This window comes from Taeniopygia guttata, chromosome 2, assembly GCF_048771995.1.
Source record: "Taeniopygia guttata chromosome 2, bTaeGut7.mat, whole genome shotgun sequence".
Taxonomy (NCBI): domain Eukaryota; kingdom Metazoa; phylum Chordata; class Aves; order Passeriformes; family Estrildidae; genus Taeniopygia; species Taeniopygia guttata.
Window position 1 is genome coordinate 4,562,082 of NC_133026.1, and position 16,699 is coordinate 4,578,780.

General features: G+C 45.6%; 1 protein-coding gene across 1 annotated transcript in view; it reads left to right on the forward strand.

The window, feature by feature from the left end:
- VILL (villin like) overlaps positions 1–16,699 on the forward strand; it is a 37,721-nt gene that overhangs the window by 9,200 nt on the left and 11,822 nt on the right. Inside the window, exons 2-10 of the mRNA XM_030264207.4 lie at positions 3,475–3,556; positions 5,034–5,108; positions 7,903–8,099; positions 10,533–10,641; positions 10,959–11,069; positions 12,414–12,613; positions 12,700–12,778; positions 14,129–14,227; positions 15,772–15,925. Of these exons, the coding sequence (XP_030120067.4) occupies positions 3,488–3,556; positions 5,034–5,108; positions 7,903–8,099; positions 10,533–10,641; positions 10,959–11,069; positions 12,414–12,613; positions 12,700–12,778; positions 14,129–14,227; positions 15,772–15,925 (1,093 nt within the window). The 5' untranslated portion in view covers positions 3,475–3,487. The remainder of the gene's footprint in view (positions 1–3,474; positions 3,557–5,033; positions 5,109–7,902; positions 8,100–10,532; positions 10,642–10,958; positions 11,070–12,413; positions 12,614–12,699; positions 12,779–14,128; positions 14,228–15,771; positions 15,926–16,699) is intronic.

A 16,699-nucleotide genomic window follows, 5' to 3' on the forward strand; every position in this document is an offset into this window, starting at 1 on the left:
AATGGTGGCAATGGGATAGGCTGGCCCTGGAGCTGGAAACTGAGTAGTTGCATGTTATTAATGTGGGGGCAGAGAGATGAGGTACAGCTGCTTCTCTCCTCCCTTCACAGGTAAAGCTGTGCCTGCCCAAGGAGGCAAATCCATCCCCATAACCAGTGATTTTCCCTGGTGAATTCCTGCCCTAGAGGCGTTGACTCACACTTTATCCAATTTGCATTTCACCTGAATGCTGAGCAAAACTGGTTTGACTGAGATAAGGGTTGCCCCAGACACTGCTGTTGAAACTCCACAGTTTTAACCCCAAGACTCTTAACATTCCTTTTTTTTTTATTATTATTCTTCTTTTTAAATTCTAAAAATTTCTGCCCCTCATGATTTCAGCACAGATGGGAAGATTTCACTCCATAAATACCAGATTTCATGTCTGGACAGGAATTGAATTATGGGATCATCTGATTAAAGCCCCACATTAAATCATTGATGAAATGAGCTGTTTGATTATATAAGTCATATTCCTATTATTTCTAACTTGGCTGCCGGCCAAAAGAAGGCAGAAAGTCCAAAGAAACAGCCAACCTTGTCTGTGATTCACACTCCCCCAGCTAAAGCACTTAGGAGGAAGGGAGGGACACCATTTCTCAGAAAAGTGGGGAGTCAGCACTAATTGTGAGGTTTCAGATGGAGAAAGGATCCCCAGGAGTGAAGGAGATCCAAGATCCTCATTTTTAGTCAAATTGGTTTGATTTGGGATCTGTGGAGCAGTGCTGGCTCTCAGAGGGTTCTGTCCAACACCACTGCCTGTGGCCAGAGGAATCTCAGCATCCCTTGGGTTAACTTTTCCAGGAGAGGTTGGGATGCTAAGAGAAGCAGGGATCCAGCTGTGTCTCACAGCTGGCCAGCTGCTGGTTTCCTGTGCTGTGAGAAGGAGAGCAAGAGCCTGCTGCCTTCCACAGGGAGAAGAGTCAGCGGTGCTAAAAAACTTCACTGCCCTCCAATAGAAATGTCTTTACTGGCTTTGTTTTCAGCTTCTTCCTGTTTTGATGCTGGAAGGAAAAACCCCTAAATAAATTAAAAATATGGCTGAGGGAAGGAGGCCTTACTTGGGTTTTTGTTTGATAGGGACCTCTTGAATGTGATATTAAAAGAAAGGAGAGTTCTTTGGCTAAAGATCTGAATTAAGACCATGTTTTTGCATTTAGTTCCTGATAGCCCTGTACTCCAGGGCTGTAGCTGAGTCAGGACACCATTTAGAACAGTGTCTGTCTCCTCTGTGGACACTGAAATATCTTCCTGGATCTGGCTTTTAATCTGCTTGGGTGTCAATCACCTTTCTGGGAATTGAATTTTTTTTCCTCCTTGCTGGCAGGAAACCTTCTGGAGGACCTAAGAGGGAGCTGAAGGTTGCTGAATGTGTTCCTCAGGCCACATGAACTCAGTCTCCAGCAATCCTTCTGTGTTCGGGAAGGAATGAGCACTTTCTGCCTCCTGCTGCTGAGCACTGCCGGGCTGTGCCTGCTCAGGTAGCAGCGAGATGCTGGGGCTGTGCTCAAAGCACCCCAGGAAACACCTGCACCTCCCTACTACCTGAGCAAGGAGCCAGGGTCTGGCAGCTCTGGATGGACCAAGGTTTCTGTCTGTGGCAGCATTTTTTGTGCTCTTCCTTAGTGTGCAAACTCTTCAAGGTGACCAACACTTGTTAGAACTTCTTGGTGTCACACGCAGCGCTCGTAACAGGAGCAATAAACAGCTTCTGGCAGGGGTCACACCTCTGCTCTTCCCCTCCTTCAGGAGAGCAGTGAGATGTGTTTTCTCTAGAGGCTGGGCCTGGATTTGTGAGCAGGACTGGCTCACAAAAAGGCTGGTGTTGGTCGTGCCCCTGCACAAACACAGCCTGTCCCATGGTTGCTGCAGCAGAGCCAGCTCTGATAGGATCTAACTCCATGTTTTTAAGGACATTGCTTTGGGATTTCATTTGATTCTGGATGTTGCCCTGTAAACAAGCTGGGTTCTGAAATTGTTTTTTGAGCAAAAACCTCAGCAGGAGGAACAGGGAGCATAGCTAAGGATAGCCCTTTTTTTCTCCACAGCTGGTAGGTATGGTAGAGGATGGATGGGAGATCACAAAAACCATCTCAAATATTCTCAGACACCTTTGTGTGGGCAACCTGAAACCTGCTTCTTCCCCGTGGAGGTAACAGAGCTTAGGGAGAAGCTGGGATTGGTGTAAAATAGACATTCTGTTTACTGATATGATCACCCTGTGTGTCTGCATGGGACTGGGAGCCTGGTGCCCTGCCTTGAGATACCTGTCTCAGTGCAGACCTGAATATTGGCTTCATTCCTTGGGCTCCCAGTGCTCCAAGGCCAGGAGATCTGACCTGAGCTGACCTGCAGTGACTGGCACAGGACTCCTGGAGGTCCACTCGTGTCTCCTCCACCCCTTGTGCCATGCTGAGAACAAACCAGTCCTGATGCCAGGTCCAACAGCCCAATGGATCCTTTCCACCTGCTCAAATCCAGGGGAAATAATCCCCCTCTCAAACAACTGAAACATAAATTTTAAGGAATTTAGAGATTTTAGAGGAGCTAAGATTTTAGTTAGAAATAAGCCTTATTAGAGTTAATTAAAATAAATCAGTAGGCCTTGATGAAGTTAGGAGTTAGTAGTTAACTAATAATTGATTTCTTGTCAGCACAATGTTTAGTTAGCTGGGTTTATAATGTAGAATACAGAAAGTGACAAATAGCTTTTAGGAACATAAGACAGTTGTGGGCCTCCTCTGTTCTGAAACCAATTGAAGACAAGGAATGGGAGTTCTACCAAGAGTTCATTTGTCATATTTGCATTGAAAAGGTAGAAAGGTCAGAACGAGGAAGACTTCATTTACTTCCTCATTTTGGGACACCTCCCCATGAAAGGGACACTGACCCATTTCATGGGACAAACTACACATGCTGAATGGCTTTTGGAGTGATTAGCATACGAAGCGGGGAATGGGATGTACCAAAATGATGAATATGTATTTGTATTTTGGGTATTCAATACTTGTATGGATAAAAAGACTCTGTAATCACCTGGAAGGTGTGGTGTGTATTTGGCAGCGATCCCGCACACAATAAACACAATAAACACACACTTTCTAACTTTAAACTGTTAGAGAGTTTTTGTCCATCACAGTTGGATATCGGTACTAGATCAATATCCATATATTTTTAATAAATCACAACACTGTCCTATCCAGTGTTTGCTGGGCTGGAATCCTACACTTTGCTTGGCCCTTCATGAGCATGGATAACCTGGGAATGGGGGTTCCTCCCACCTAACTCTTAATAGCAGAGAGACAGAAATACTTCAAAATGTGGATTTTCCGTATTAAACCTGCTCTGATGGCAAGAGGAACCCAGCTGACCAGCACTCACTGTTGCATCTAATGATATAATTATTTTGGGTTTTCTTCTTCCTTTGCCTTCTAGCTCAGACTGCAGGATGACAGAGGGTGACACAAATCTCCCAGCCATCGAGAGGAAGCTGGGACTGCAGATATGGGGCATAGAGGTAGGACAAGAGCCATGGCACATGTCCTCTGTCACAGTCTTGTCACATGTCCTCTGCACATCTGTGTGTTTATGTTTCAAGGAAGATTAATTCTTGCAGTAATCTGTGTGGGAAAAGAGGGTCCTACAGATAAGATACAGTGGGAAACAGACTCAGTATTTCCCCATGAAATGTTCAACATGTTATTGTTTTGGTTTCCTGCTCTGTAAAACGGAGATGATAATATTTACAAAGGAAACAGGAATGTGGTGGGACTGAAAAATTCCTCCAGTACTGGAGGCTTTTGTCACCCCTTTCTGGAATCAATGCAAGGCAGCTTTAACACACCAGAAATTCCCTGTTTCACCAAGGTGGGTTATCCATAGGTAGCCTTTGTCCACACCAGCAGCTGCCATGGGGAAGACATCTATGTTTGCAGCAAAGGCATTCCATGGAATCTATTTGTACTTCTTCCTTGGCTTTTCTTCTCTGTGTCACTGCAAGGAGAGATCCTGCAGCTTCTGAGGTTGCCTTTTTGCTGGTGGTGGTATCTGATTTTGGATTGGACCCAGGCTGTGCTCAACTCTGCCTTTTCTGCCCCAGTTCACCAAGAACCTTCCCCTGCAATGAGAGTGGGTTTAGACTGAGGTGCAGAATCCACTGAGGGGAGCAGTGGGAAGAGGCTCCAACATCTCCAAGTGATATTCAGCAGGTCACAACCATGTTTGAAATGCCCCAGGCTCTTCACCTTTCCATTTCTCTGCAAGGCACTGTGCTGAGCTGCTTTCCAGAGGATCTGTAATTAGAGCTGTGTGGGTTCACAGGGGTCAAGCTGGTATGCTGGGAGACAAGTCAGGCCAGCAGAAGAATGCTTGGCTCTAATTTCAGGGAACCTCAGAGCCACCTCCAGCCCAGGAGCTGCATGTGGGCTGGTGGGTGGCACAGCCAGGCACTGTGCTGGGCAGGCATGGCTGGTTAATTATGTACTTATCCCAGAGGAAATCTGCAATTAGAGTCTGGAGGGGTGAGGGTCCATCAGTGTCCTCAGCTCTGTCTTTTCTCAGCTGGTTGCCCTGAACCCCTAGCAGAGAGGTTATCCTCACAAAGTGCTGAAAGTTACCCTTGAACTCACAGACACCGAATAAAAAACTGTGCCCAAAACTAAACCTAGGATGAGATGTGCGCACTCTCCTGGGAAATTCCCTACAAATAAAAACTCTGGAGTACTTCAGCCTGGGCCCCAGGTCTAGATCTATAGGATTGTACAAGGGCAAGGACACTAAAACATACTTGTCAATCTGTCCAAGCAAAATCATCATTTTCCATTCTAACTCCTTAGTATTTTGAATATTCCCTCCAGATGTGGCTTTTCCCAGCTCACAAACTCAGCCCTGATTGTCACCTCAGTGCTTTGTGCAGCCCAGCCTCTCCTGTTTCATACACACCAACTTATGGCTCTTCACTTTTAGCAATGACCCCAACTCTGATTTCCTTACAGAACATGAAGATGGTTCCTATACCTGAAAAAGCCTATGGGACTTTTTTTGAAGGAGACTGTTACATCATTTTGCACGTAAGTAAGACAGCAAACACTGCTCTCTGTTGGGCAGCTGGTTCAGCCCTTTTTATTTAGATCTGCCTTGGTTCCAAGGTACCTGTCCTGTGGAAAAAGCACTGTTGAAGTGGTTGTGCATGTGTGCTCACCATCTAATCATGGATCTGAATTTCACATGGCTCTTGTGACAACACTGCCTGTTTAGTAAATCAGAAGTTCAGAGAAGCCATTAACTTAGTAATTCATTAAAAGTGTTTATCTTCCAATCAACTGAGTCATGCCCAGGCATGGCAAAATGGTCAGTACATTCCTGGAAAACTCAATCAAGGCCCACATTTAAATGATTTATGGGAGTCCCTGGGGGATGTGGGATGTGACCAGCTGGAGGGTCTCATTTTTAGCAGGTGATGTGAGACATGAAGATGTTCCATGTCGTGTGCCATGTAAGCAGCAGAGGCTCTGCAGCCCATCCCATGTCCTCATGAGGACACCTCAGCCCCACCCAAATTTGGTCCAGACCTACCTGCAACCAGCTGGACCTGAGCTGGCTGTGCAGCACTGCTGAGAACCAGCTCTGCTCTGTGCAAACTGCCTCGTGTTCTCAGATTTTGGCAGGAGGATGATGTGTTACACTCACCTCCTAAAATCCCTTCCAAATCAGCATAGAGCAACCCAGGTCATTGAACCAAAACCCATCACATGGTGGAGGCCAGAAGCATTTCCCACTTCCTGGGTCTGAGTGTGCCTCCTGCAAGAATCTCTGTTGGTGGAGAGGCAGCAGCACCTCCAGTGCCCCACAATAACCAACTGCACATCCCCCATATGCCAGGATGGGAAAGCAGGCTGGGATAGCAACACAGGATGTGTCTCCTGCTCAAATGCCCCACACACATGTCTTCAGGGTACCTTCTGAGTGCTGAAAGTCTGAGCTACAGGCCCTTGAACACACACTTAGAGCAGAATACTGGAGTCCTTGCAGGGAGCTGCCAGTGTAAATATGGATTTTGATGCTCACAGGCTCAGCTTCTGTTGCAACAACTTCCCCAGGCAGAAGAGCCCTTCATCAGCCCACTTTTGTCCTTTTCCCTGGAAGACAGGAGAGTAAAAACACTCATCTCTGCATTCTGCTTCTTTACTGGAGCCTTTCCAAATAACGATTGTCCGTGGGACAATGGGACTTTGATCATCTTCAATAGCAATGGATTAAATTGAGTGATTTTTCCACAAATTAATTATCTGTGCCTGAGGAACAGGCACTGTTTTATTCAACTCCTTCTGCTGTGTTTTCGCTGTGGTATCACTGCACAAAGCAAATAAACAGAATTTAGTGTCAAATCCAGCTTATAAAATGAGCTTTTATTGCCTTTCCCAGGTGTCCATGATGGGATTTAACACAGTGGGCGCAGAAAAATAACTGGCACAACTCAGATAACACTGAGCACACCTTCTTCTCAGCCTGCTTGCTTCCTTTTTCGAGGCTGCTGGAGTTTTCTGTAATAAGATGAATCCCAGCATGCACACACTGGCTCAGCTTCATTTGGAGTTATGTCTGTTTTGCAAGTCAGCAGGAATTCTGAGGCACTTCGTGCTGCTCTGTCATGTGGTAGGAGAACGACAACAGGAAAGAAAGGGTAGCATCTCCAGGCAAATAAATAGCAGTGTGCATTGCATTTCAAAAGGTGATCTATGAGAAAAATCTGCTTTAAGTCCTCATATCAAAATGTACAATAGTTGGACAAGCTGAACACATTAATTGCACGGGCGCTCAGTTTTCATTGATAATAGGAGTTATAAAAGAATATAAAACAGAAACATCCTTCAGTTCAGTTTATAAAATCCTTAAGTTTCTCTGCTGAATAAGGAGAGAGCCAGCCTGAGCTCCCAGAGAATACCCGAGGCTCTGTCCTCACTCCCCAAGAAAAAGGCAGAACTGGGAAAGGGCTCTGTGATCCAGCACAAAAATGAGCTGTGCCTTCATCCACACTTGATTTTCCAACACAAAAGTGAGCTGTGCCTTCATCCACACTTGGTTTTCCAAGACAAAAATGAGCTGTGCCTTCATCCACACTGAAACGTAAACTTTAAGGAATTTAGAGATTTTAGAGGATCTAAGATTTTAGTTAGAAATAAGCCTTATTAGAGTTAATTAAAATAATAATAAATGAGTAGGCCTTGATGAAGTTAGTAGTTAACTAATAATTGATTGCTTGTCAGCACAATCTTTAGTTAGCTGGGTTTATAATGAAGAATATAGAAACTGACAAAGAGCTTTTAGGAACATAAGACAGTTGTGGGCCTTCTCTGTTCTGAAACCAATTGAAGACAAGGAATGGGAGCTCTACCAAGAGTTCATTTGTCAAATTTGCATTGAAAAGGTAGAAAGGTCAGAACGAGGAAGACTTCATTTACTTCCTCATTTTGGGACCCCTCCCTATGAAAGGGACACTGACCCATTTCAAGGGACAAACTACGCATGCTGAATGGCTTTTGGAGTGATTAGCATACGAAGCGGGGAATGGGATGTACCAAAATGATGAATATGTATTTGTATTTTGGGTATTCAATACTTGTATGGATAAAAGGGCTCTGTAATCACCTGGAAGGTGCAGTGTGTATTTGGGAGCTGTCCCACACACAATAAACACAATAAACACACACTTTATAACTTTAAACTGTTAGAGAGTTTTTGTCCGTCACAGTTGGATATCGATACTAGATCAATATCCATATATTTTTAATAAATAACACTTGGTTTTCCAACACAGAAATGAGCTGTGCCTTCATCCACACTTGTCCTTCCCACCTCTTGCAGACCAAAAGGACCTCCCGTGGCTCCGCCGTGGATCTGCACTACTGGATTGGGAAGGACTCCTCGCAGGACGAGCAGGGCGCCGCGGCCGTGTACGTCACCCAGCTGGACACGGCGCTCGGGGGCAGCCCCGTGCAGCACCGCGAGGTGCAGGGACACGAGTCCGAGACCTTCCAGAGCTACTTCCGCCATGGGATCATGTGAGTGGCTCCCAGTCACCCACTGCGAGCTGGGTCGTGGCCCCTGGGGCTCCCTCTGCTTCTTTCTACGTCTCAGAGACATCCATATTTCATAAAAATGTGAAAAATGCAGAATTCCCAGAATGACCAGGTTGGAAGAGACCTTCAAGACCATCAAGATCCCAGCCCCAACCCCTCAACTCAACCCTGGCACCCAGTGCCACATCCAGGCTTTGTTAAACACACCCAGGGATGGGGACTGCACCACCTCCCCGGGCAGCCATTACAGAACTTTATCACCTTTCTGTAAAAACTTTTTCCTGATATCCAACCTAAACTTCCCTTGGTGCAGCTTGAGGCTGTGTGCTCTGGTTCTGTCAGTTCCTGGAGACAGAGCCCAGCCCCAGCTGAGCACAGCCACCTTTCAGGAGCTGTGGGGAGTGCTGAGGTCAGCCCTGAGTCTCCTTTTCTCCAGGCTGAGCACCCCCAGCTCCCTCAGGGGTTCCTCACAGGGTTTGTGTTCCCAGCCCCTCTCCAGCCTCGTTGTCCCCTCTGGATGCACTCGAGTGTCTCAATGTCCTTCCCAACCTGAGGGGCCAGAGCTGGGCACAGCCCTCGAGGTGTTCCCTCACCAGTGCCCGGCACAGGGGCAGAATGACCTCCCTGGGTCAGTCTGATGCTGGTTAGAATTGAGAGCAAAGAATTCCCATTTTGAAGGAATTACTTATCCAGTCTGGAGGTGTGGCATATTTGGTCATTTTCCCAGATATTTGCAGTAATTGTATCAACCTCCTTCACCTCACCCTTAACCTCCCTGTTCTTCTCCTCCCCAGACTTTCAAGTGCCCATTCAGAGCACTGCAGATTAATATCCACCTTACAGTGAAGTGCTGATTTGGCTCATACTGGGTGAAATATTCCTGTAATGGAAGGAAAAAGTGACTGAACTTCTGTCATCTAAAAGATATTGTTGAATATATGATATGTTGAGATATTTAATCCAATCCCAGGGTCTTTGCTCACTCTGGGGTTTTTGGAAGGACTCCAGTTACTGTCTTCCAAGGAAGATCTTCATTGGCAATAAACAGCCTTAGTGCTTTGGTTTCAAAGAGCTGAAGGAAACTCAATGATCCTGGGTCAATATCCTCCATCCCAGTCTGGCTGGGTATCTCTGTCTTGTGCATCTCAACAACCTCTCATTAATCTCCTCAGAGCCTTTCTGAGAGAGAAAAACCTCATCTTGAAGATGAGGAGGGGACAATGAAGGACTGAAAATCAGGCCCTCAAAACCAATCTGTTTGGAAAGCTATCTGTCTTTGAAATCAGCATGAATTAGAATTCATCTGGGTCTAAACCACATCCCTGTGGTCAGTGAGGAAGTCTGAGGCAGAATGAGAAATTAAAGGAAGCTCTTTCCACATCTTGGCAGGTGGATTAATCACCACAGCATCCTTCTGTGGATATCTTAAGCTGGGCCAAACAAGTCTAGGGTGCTGTGAGTCACATTTCTAACCACATTAGCCAGTACCTTTCAATAAAATACCTTACAATAAAATACATCTGTTACCCACATGGCAAAAACTGCAATCAACAATTGTCCCTTTTCCCCCCTAAATGGCATTTGCATTGTGTCAGTTATTACTGTGTGAACAATGGGCCTGTTTTCTAAAATGGTCTAGGATATGTAAGAGTGGATTAGACTCACCCAAAAAACATTAAAAGGGCTTTGGGACTTCTGTGGGGGGTTGTGCCCCCTCATGATTGTGCAAAGTGGCCACATGAGAGGGGATGGCATTGTGGCATAAGGTGATAATAGTGCTGAGAGTGGCTACTGCAAAGTGTGTGTTCAAGGATGGAAGAAAGAAAAATTGGGAGGTAAAATCTGAGAGAAAGACAGTGTCCCGTACCTCCTTACAGTTTTGTTCTGCTTCTGGCCACAGTTTCCTGTCTAAGCTGCTTTTAATAAAATAACTATTTTGAAGAAAACAAAATTTTAGCAAAAAGTCTGTTTTCTGCCAAGTCTCTTTCATATTTTAATTGAATGCTTATGGAATATTTCAATTTTGGGATGCCACTGCCATGGTCAATGGGATTTTCAGTTTGGTTGTATTACAATTACATTGCCATCCCTGACCTGACTGTTCATCTTCTCCCAGGATGTTTAATGCTCGGAAATGATGATCTTGAAAGTCTTGTCCATCCTAAATGATTCTATGATTCTGTGATTGTGTGCAGAGCAGAAACACAACACCCACAAGAGGCAGACAGACACCTTGATAAGGACCATGAACAGCAGTGAGACAACACAGCATTTGCCACTGCAGTTTTAGGACTCTGAGATTATTTTGCCTCTAGATTTTTTTAGTTGCCCCCAAAATCTTGGGATGTTCTCTGAGGATAGAGGGGAAGGTATTTTCTAACCATCTCTAACTCTTTATTCTCTGCTACACAACAGCTACAAGAAGGGAGGAGTGGCTTCAGGATTTAAGCACGTGGAGACCAACATGTACAACATCAAGCGTCTTCTTCACGTCAAGGGCAAGAAGCACGTGTCAGCCACAGAGGTAAGAAGAAGACCCTGCTCTTCCTGTGGATCATTTCTCTTTCCCTCTCCTCCTACACTCATTTTTGAGCAGATTGCCTGGTGGGTATCTCATTTCTACTCAAGAACTTCCATTTCAGGACAGTTTTCAAGTCCTCACTTGAGGGTTTGGTGTTACCACAAGAGTGCTCAGTGAAGAGCTGAGTGCCAGCAGAATGAGCAGTCACTGCAATCCTGTTCTTACATCCCCAGGCACAAGTTTGCCATGGCTGTGACTTGTCACCTGCAGCTCTCCTTTCCCTCCCCGCTTTGCCAAACTCTCTCATTTCCCTGTGACAGGTAGCGCTCTCCTGGGACAGTTTCAATAAGGGAGATGTTTTCTTGCTGGACCTTGGTAAAGTGCTGATCCAGTGGAATGGACCCAGCTGCAGCATTGCTGAGAAATCCAGGGTGAGTACAGGTGAAAGCCACTTGGCTTAAGGTGGCATTTTTTGATGCCTAGGGAAAAAAAAAAATTTGCAGTGAAAATCTTAAGAGCAACAACATAGATATGACCAAGGTAAATAATCATAAACTTTCTACTTGTCCATCTGCTAGTTTTAGAGGCCCATGGAATTGCTTTTCTCCAGTTCAGACCTTACCTCAGGTTGCATTTCACAGGCAGCCAAGGGCACATCACTAGTTCCAGCCCCAGAAAGTCATCCAGCTCCCTCTGGAGCTCCTCTCCATCCCTCTGTGCCCTGTTGTTTGCATGGCATAGATTTAGAAAGTCATAAACTAAAGTAGTTTTAGCTGCAGTAACCACCCCAGGGTAGATTAATTTTAATTTTTTGTTTACAAAATCAACAGGGAATTCTGGCTTGGTCAGTATGAGACAAGCAGATCTATAGCTCTTAAGGCACTTTGCAAAGGGATCATTACCCTTATTTTACTGATACAGGAACACAGATCTTGTAAAGCAAGATACAGCAACAGGTCATCAGCAAAGCTGGTGGCCAAGCTCGTGGTCATTATAATATTAAAAGGCAGATGGGTCTGCTCTGTGTGTGGTGTCCCCTGATTAACTGGGAGATGGGGAATCTCCACGGGGAATGCCATTTTTGGGGCACAGTGGATATCCTGTGGATATTGAAGAAGATACAAAGCAATCCCCAGCACAGGATGGGGAGCAGGTTCGTGGCTGCTGGGTTCAGCTCAGGCCTCAAGCAGGTCATCCTGTGTCTGGTAGGGAGAGGAGTCTTTCAAAGCTATTGCAGTAAGAGTCAGGGGAACCAAAAAAAAATCAGCTGAAGATGGAGATTTCAGCCTAATTAGCTGCATGACATTTCATGCTGCTTTTTTCACAGAAGACATCCACGTTTTTTGAACACTAGAAACATTTAAATGTAAAACATCATAGCGGGGCGGCCGGGGTCCTGCAGCTCTGCAGCATTGTGCCTTGTTGGCCTCAGCATGTGTTCATCTCTCCCCCAGACCATCCCACAGGACCACTGGACCTGCTGGTGCACATTCACACACAGGCAATGCCTGTTGCGGCTCCCACATGCCTGTGCCCTGCAGGAGCAGCATCAGCAGCGACTGCAATTAGCAATATTTTCCTATGAGTTAGTTAATAATCAGGCATTACAGACATATCTGCTTCTTTAACAGCTGAATAGGGAGGGCACTAGGAGCTTCAGAGAGCTGTGTTAATCTGGCTTGGGCTGCTGGTTCTCGGTCACTGGGGCTCACTGGGTTTGGGTTTGTCTCAGGCTGGGTTTGGGGTGTGTCTCAGGCCTTACCCCCCTTGTGCAGGGTCTTGCTCTGGCTCGGAGCATCAGGGACAGCGAGAGGGGCGGCCGTGCTCAGATTGGCATCATTGACAACGAGAGGGACTCCCCAGACCTGATGCAGATCATGAGGATGGTGCTGGGCGAGCGGCGCGGGGAGCTCCGCGACGCCATCCCCGACGCCAAAGCCGACGAGCTGCAGAAAGCCAACGTCCGGCTCTACCAGTGAGTGCTGGCTGTGCCCCAAACCCCGTCCCTCCTCACAGAAGGCTCTCTGGGGTCTGACTCAGCTCGGGGGCTCTGTCTTGCAGTGTCTATGAGAAGGACAATGACCTGGTGGTGCAGGAGATCGCCACCCGGCCCCTGACGCAGGATCTGCTCCAGCATGAGGTGAGACAAAGCCAGGGTGGCCTTTCCAGCAAGAAAAGGAGGCTGTGGCTCACTTTGTTTTCAGCTGAGCACCTGTTTCCTGAAAATTATCAGGCTTTCCATCACTAGGAGAACTTAGCCCTGCTGTTAGATTAGGACAGCTTAGCCCTGCTACAGTCTCAGCAGCCGGAGGTAGGTGGTGTGTTAAAGCTGTTCCAAGAAGAGATGGCAAATTGATGCTCTCAGCCAAGGATTATATTAGCTTGGCAATCACAGTGAGGGAGAGCTGCATACCAGGAATAAATTCCAGATGGAATGAAGGCTTCTTAATACCTGATGTTCAAGGATAGCCTTCCCTCTGCTGACTCCAGAGCAAATAAATACTCTGCTCACAAAACCAGGGAGGTTTGTTTTCCTGCCATAGCAAGTGGCTGGTCTCAATGACCCACCGTGGAAGATTTCCTGACAGACCCTCTGTGCAGAGTTTTTCAGAAAATAGTGGCTTTTCCTCTGATTAAAATTTGGCAGAGAATTGCTCATCCTTAATTCTCTGCAGTGCAGACCAGCCTATTCCAACGCAGCGCTGTGCCGCAAGGCTCCCACTCCCCTTTGCATCCTGATGTCAGCCTTGTTAAAACCTCAGCCTCCTTTTGCAGACATGTGAAACCCTTTTTCTTCTTTCATAGTTCAGTTTGAAAAAGGAGCAGCCTTTGGTCCTACAGTGTGTTTGGAGCACCAGCTGTCTGCAGTGGGGATGGGCTCTGCACACCCCTCATCCCCTTTGGGTTCGGGATCCTGCTGTGCTCACAGCAGTGCAACAGTGAGCTCCAGATCAGGGATCTCAATGAGGACAAAATATTAATGCAGAAAATGTCTGACTCGGACCTCTCCTGCTCCTTTAGTAGCAGATTTGGGCATAAATGCAGGCAGCAGCAGGCTAGGGTGGCCATTTCAGCATATCCTTCTCCTGGCCCCTTTCAGAGCTGGTGGTGTTTTTGGTTTGAGAACACCTCCTCTGAGGTGGTAATAGACAGTTTTGAGCAATGCCTGAGAAAAATACATACTTCAACTAGTTACAATTATAAATCAGCAGCCTGGGCCAGGTGTGCTCACACCTGTGAACCCCTACCCTGTGGGGTTGGTGGTAGTTGTACTCCATTTATAAATCATAAGAAATTCATTCTCTGTCACCTTTGATAATGGCTGCACCAGGGTTAGAGCTCTGCAAGGCAGAGAAATGAGCTCAGTATGCATTTAACTTAAATCTTCAACAAGGAGCCACTTGATTGGGCTACAAATGATGAGCTTTTCCTGCACAGAGTTTTTCACATTTGTTTTTTTCTGTTTCCTGTTTTTTCGGTTTAACCTCAGGACTGCTACATTTTAGACCAAGGCGGCTTCAAAATTTATGTCTGGAGAGGAAAAGCCTCTAGCCCAGAAGAGAAAAAAGCAGCATTCACTCGAGCTGTGGTGAGTTGTAATAGAGTGCAAACAATGTTGTGGGTGGTTGATATGTGCTGAGCTAGATCTGACCACTAATTACAATTAAGTGTAGGTCTTGGGGAGCTGGCCTGTGTAATAACAGAGAGAAGTTAAATGTCTAGGGGAAGCATGATGACATAAATGCAAAATTGTTAGTCATCAAACTGTGCTAGGACTAACACCTGCCACTAAAACTAAGAAAAAAAAAATAGTTACAGAAAATCAAGTATAAAAGAAAATACTTTTCTACATAGTAAATAGTGAACTTCTGGGAACTGTTGGTTCAAGGATGGTGGAGTCAGAGAGGATCAGCAGGGTCAAGGAAAAGGTGCATAAACAGATAGTAAAGGGGCTCTGACATCCATGTGGTTTTTTTCTGTCAGAGCATTTGTCAGCTCTTCCTCTCAGAAAAAAATTGCCTCAAGGGAGCCTGAGCAAGTGAGGTGTTTGGTATTTTTTTACAAGTTAGCATGTTGAGGTGAAGACTATGAGGGAACATGGCTCTTAATTAGACATTTACTTATGGGAAGACCATAAATGGCTTCATCTTCCATGAGATCTAACTAGGAGATACTGAACTTCAGTGGGTCCACCTTCAGTAAGGTCCTACCTGGACACACCCAGCTTCAATAGGATTGCATCTATTTTCTCAGAGAAGAAAAGCTTAAAATGCCTTAAAACTTATCTCACTGTCCTCTGTGCTCCTTTCAAGAGCTCGACTCAGACTCATTTTAGTAGGCAATCATCTCTGCAAATTCTGGCCCTGAGCTACACATGTAGAACAAAAGATATGTCTGTCTTTCAGTGTGGCAGGTGGGAGGGATGGGAGAACCATCTGCTCTGCTTTTCCCTGAGGGCAGTGTGTGGCTGCAGTTTTTACAGCAGAAGTTGGATGCTCAGAAAGCCACAATCAGGCTCCTTCCCACAGCTGCCAGCACTGCACCTCGGGTCATCCTGGAGCCTTCTGAGATAAACACAGGAGCAGTTCCCAAAACTGAACAAGGATTTTGGCATTGTGGCAGCACACAGAACATTTTCTTCCCACTCATATTGTATCAAACACCTCTGTTGAAATAGTCTTTTAACCCAATGGTGGCACTATTGCAAATAAATAATATTGGTTTAGGGAAAAGAATAGAAAAAAGAAGAAAAAAGATTTGTGAGGATTTAGTGTGAGAGTTTAGTCCTCGCAGAACAGACTTCATGCTCTGGAGGTGCTGAGCTGCCTCCACCCCTTCACTCCCATGCTCACTACCAGGCTATAGGTAAAACAGTTTTCCAGGCTTAGAGAGGGATAAAAAGTTTGGAGAAAAGAGGTAGGGGTAGGGCTCAGTCCCCTAAAGGCAGAAGTAAACATGGATACTACAGAAAGAGTCTTCAGTTACTTCTGATTAGTTCAAATGCAAATCTTGGACTGAATTCCACCCTGTGTTCGGTGAGGGACACTCTTCAAGCTGGTTCAGGTCCACACCCCTTTTCTCATGTCTGTAAAAAGTAAAAAGCTCACTAATAACCTTTCTGAACCCCACCAGGGTTTTATCCAAGCCAAAGGCTATCCTTCATCCACCAACGTTGAGGTGATCAATGATGGAGCAGAGTCAGCCATGTTCAAACAGCTGTTCCAGAGGTGGACAGAAAAGAACGAAACACAAGGGCTGGGCAAGGTCTACACTACAGGCAAAATTGGTGAGCACATTGGTCCTGGATTTGTCTTTCCTACCTGTGCTAAGCAATAGCTGAGGGAACATCATTCACATCAACTGTCTCCTGCCTTCAGGAGCTCGAAAATCTAATGTACACTCTCCTAGTGTCTTCTGTTTTCCATCTTCTTCAGTAGATGGAAAGGATTCATGAACTGAATGGCATTCAGCTCTCTGAATTTTCTTACATGAACCAAATTGCCACTTACTCTGAATGTAAGTGTTGGCAGAGAATCAGTCCTCTCTGAAGAATTGTATGCAAAATTTCCCACTTGCAGAACTTCTGAATTTCCTTTATAAAGGGCTAATGCTGAGCCTGATAAGGAGTTCTGCTTTCATTTACACTGGCATCCATCCAGTTCCCTCCTGACGTCAATAGCATGGTGCTGTATTTACACCGGGTGTAAATGGTGTATTTATCATGCTGCTGAAGGGAATATTATAATGCATTAACCCCCAAGACTAAACAATTCCAAAGAGAGAGAACTTGTTGATGAATGATGGGAAGGTGACAGAGATGCTGAACGTCTCCATCAATAACAGCTTGAGAGCCACAAATCTCTTTCCTTTGCAAATTCTCTCTTTTCTCTCCATCTCTGTTTCTCTCTGTGCTGTCCATAAATACTCTCTTTCTTTGTCATGAGCTGGAGAAATGTAGGCATTTTATTTCTGAAATCAGCTTTTTAAAAGGAGGAAAATGTTTATAGATTTGGAGAAAAATTAAGAATTTTCATTCAGGAGACTGCTAATATTTTTACCA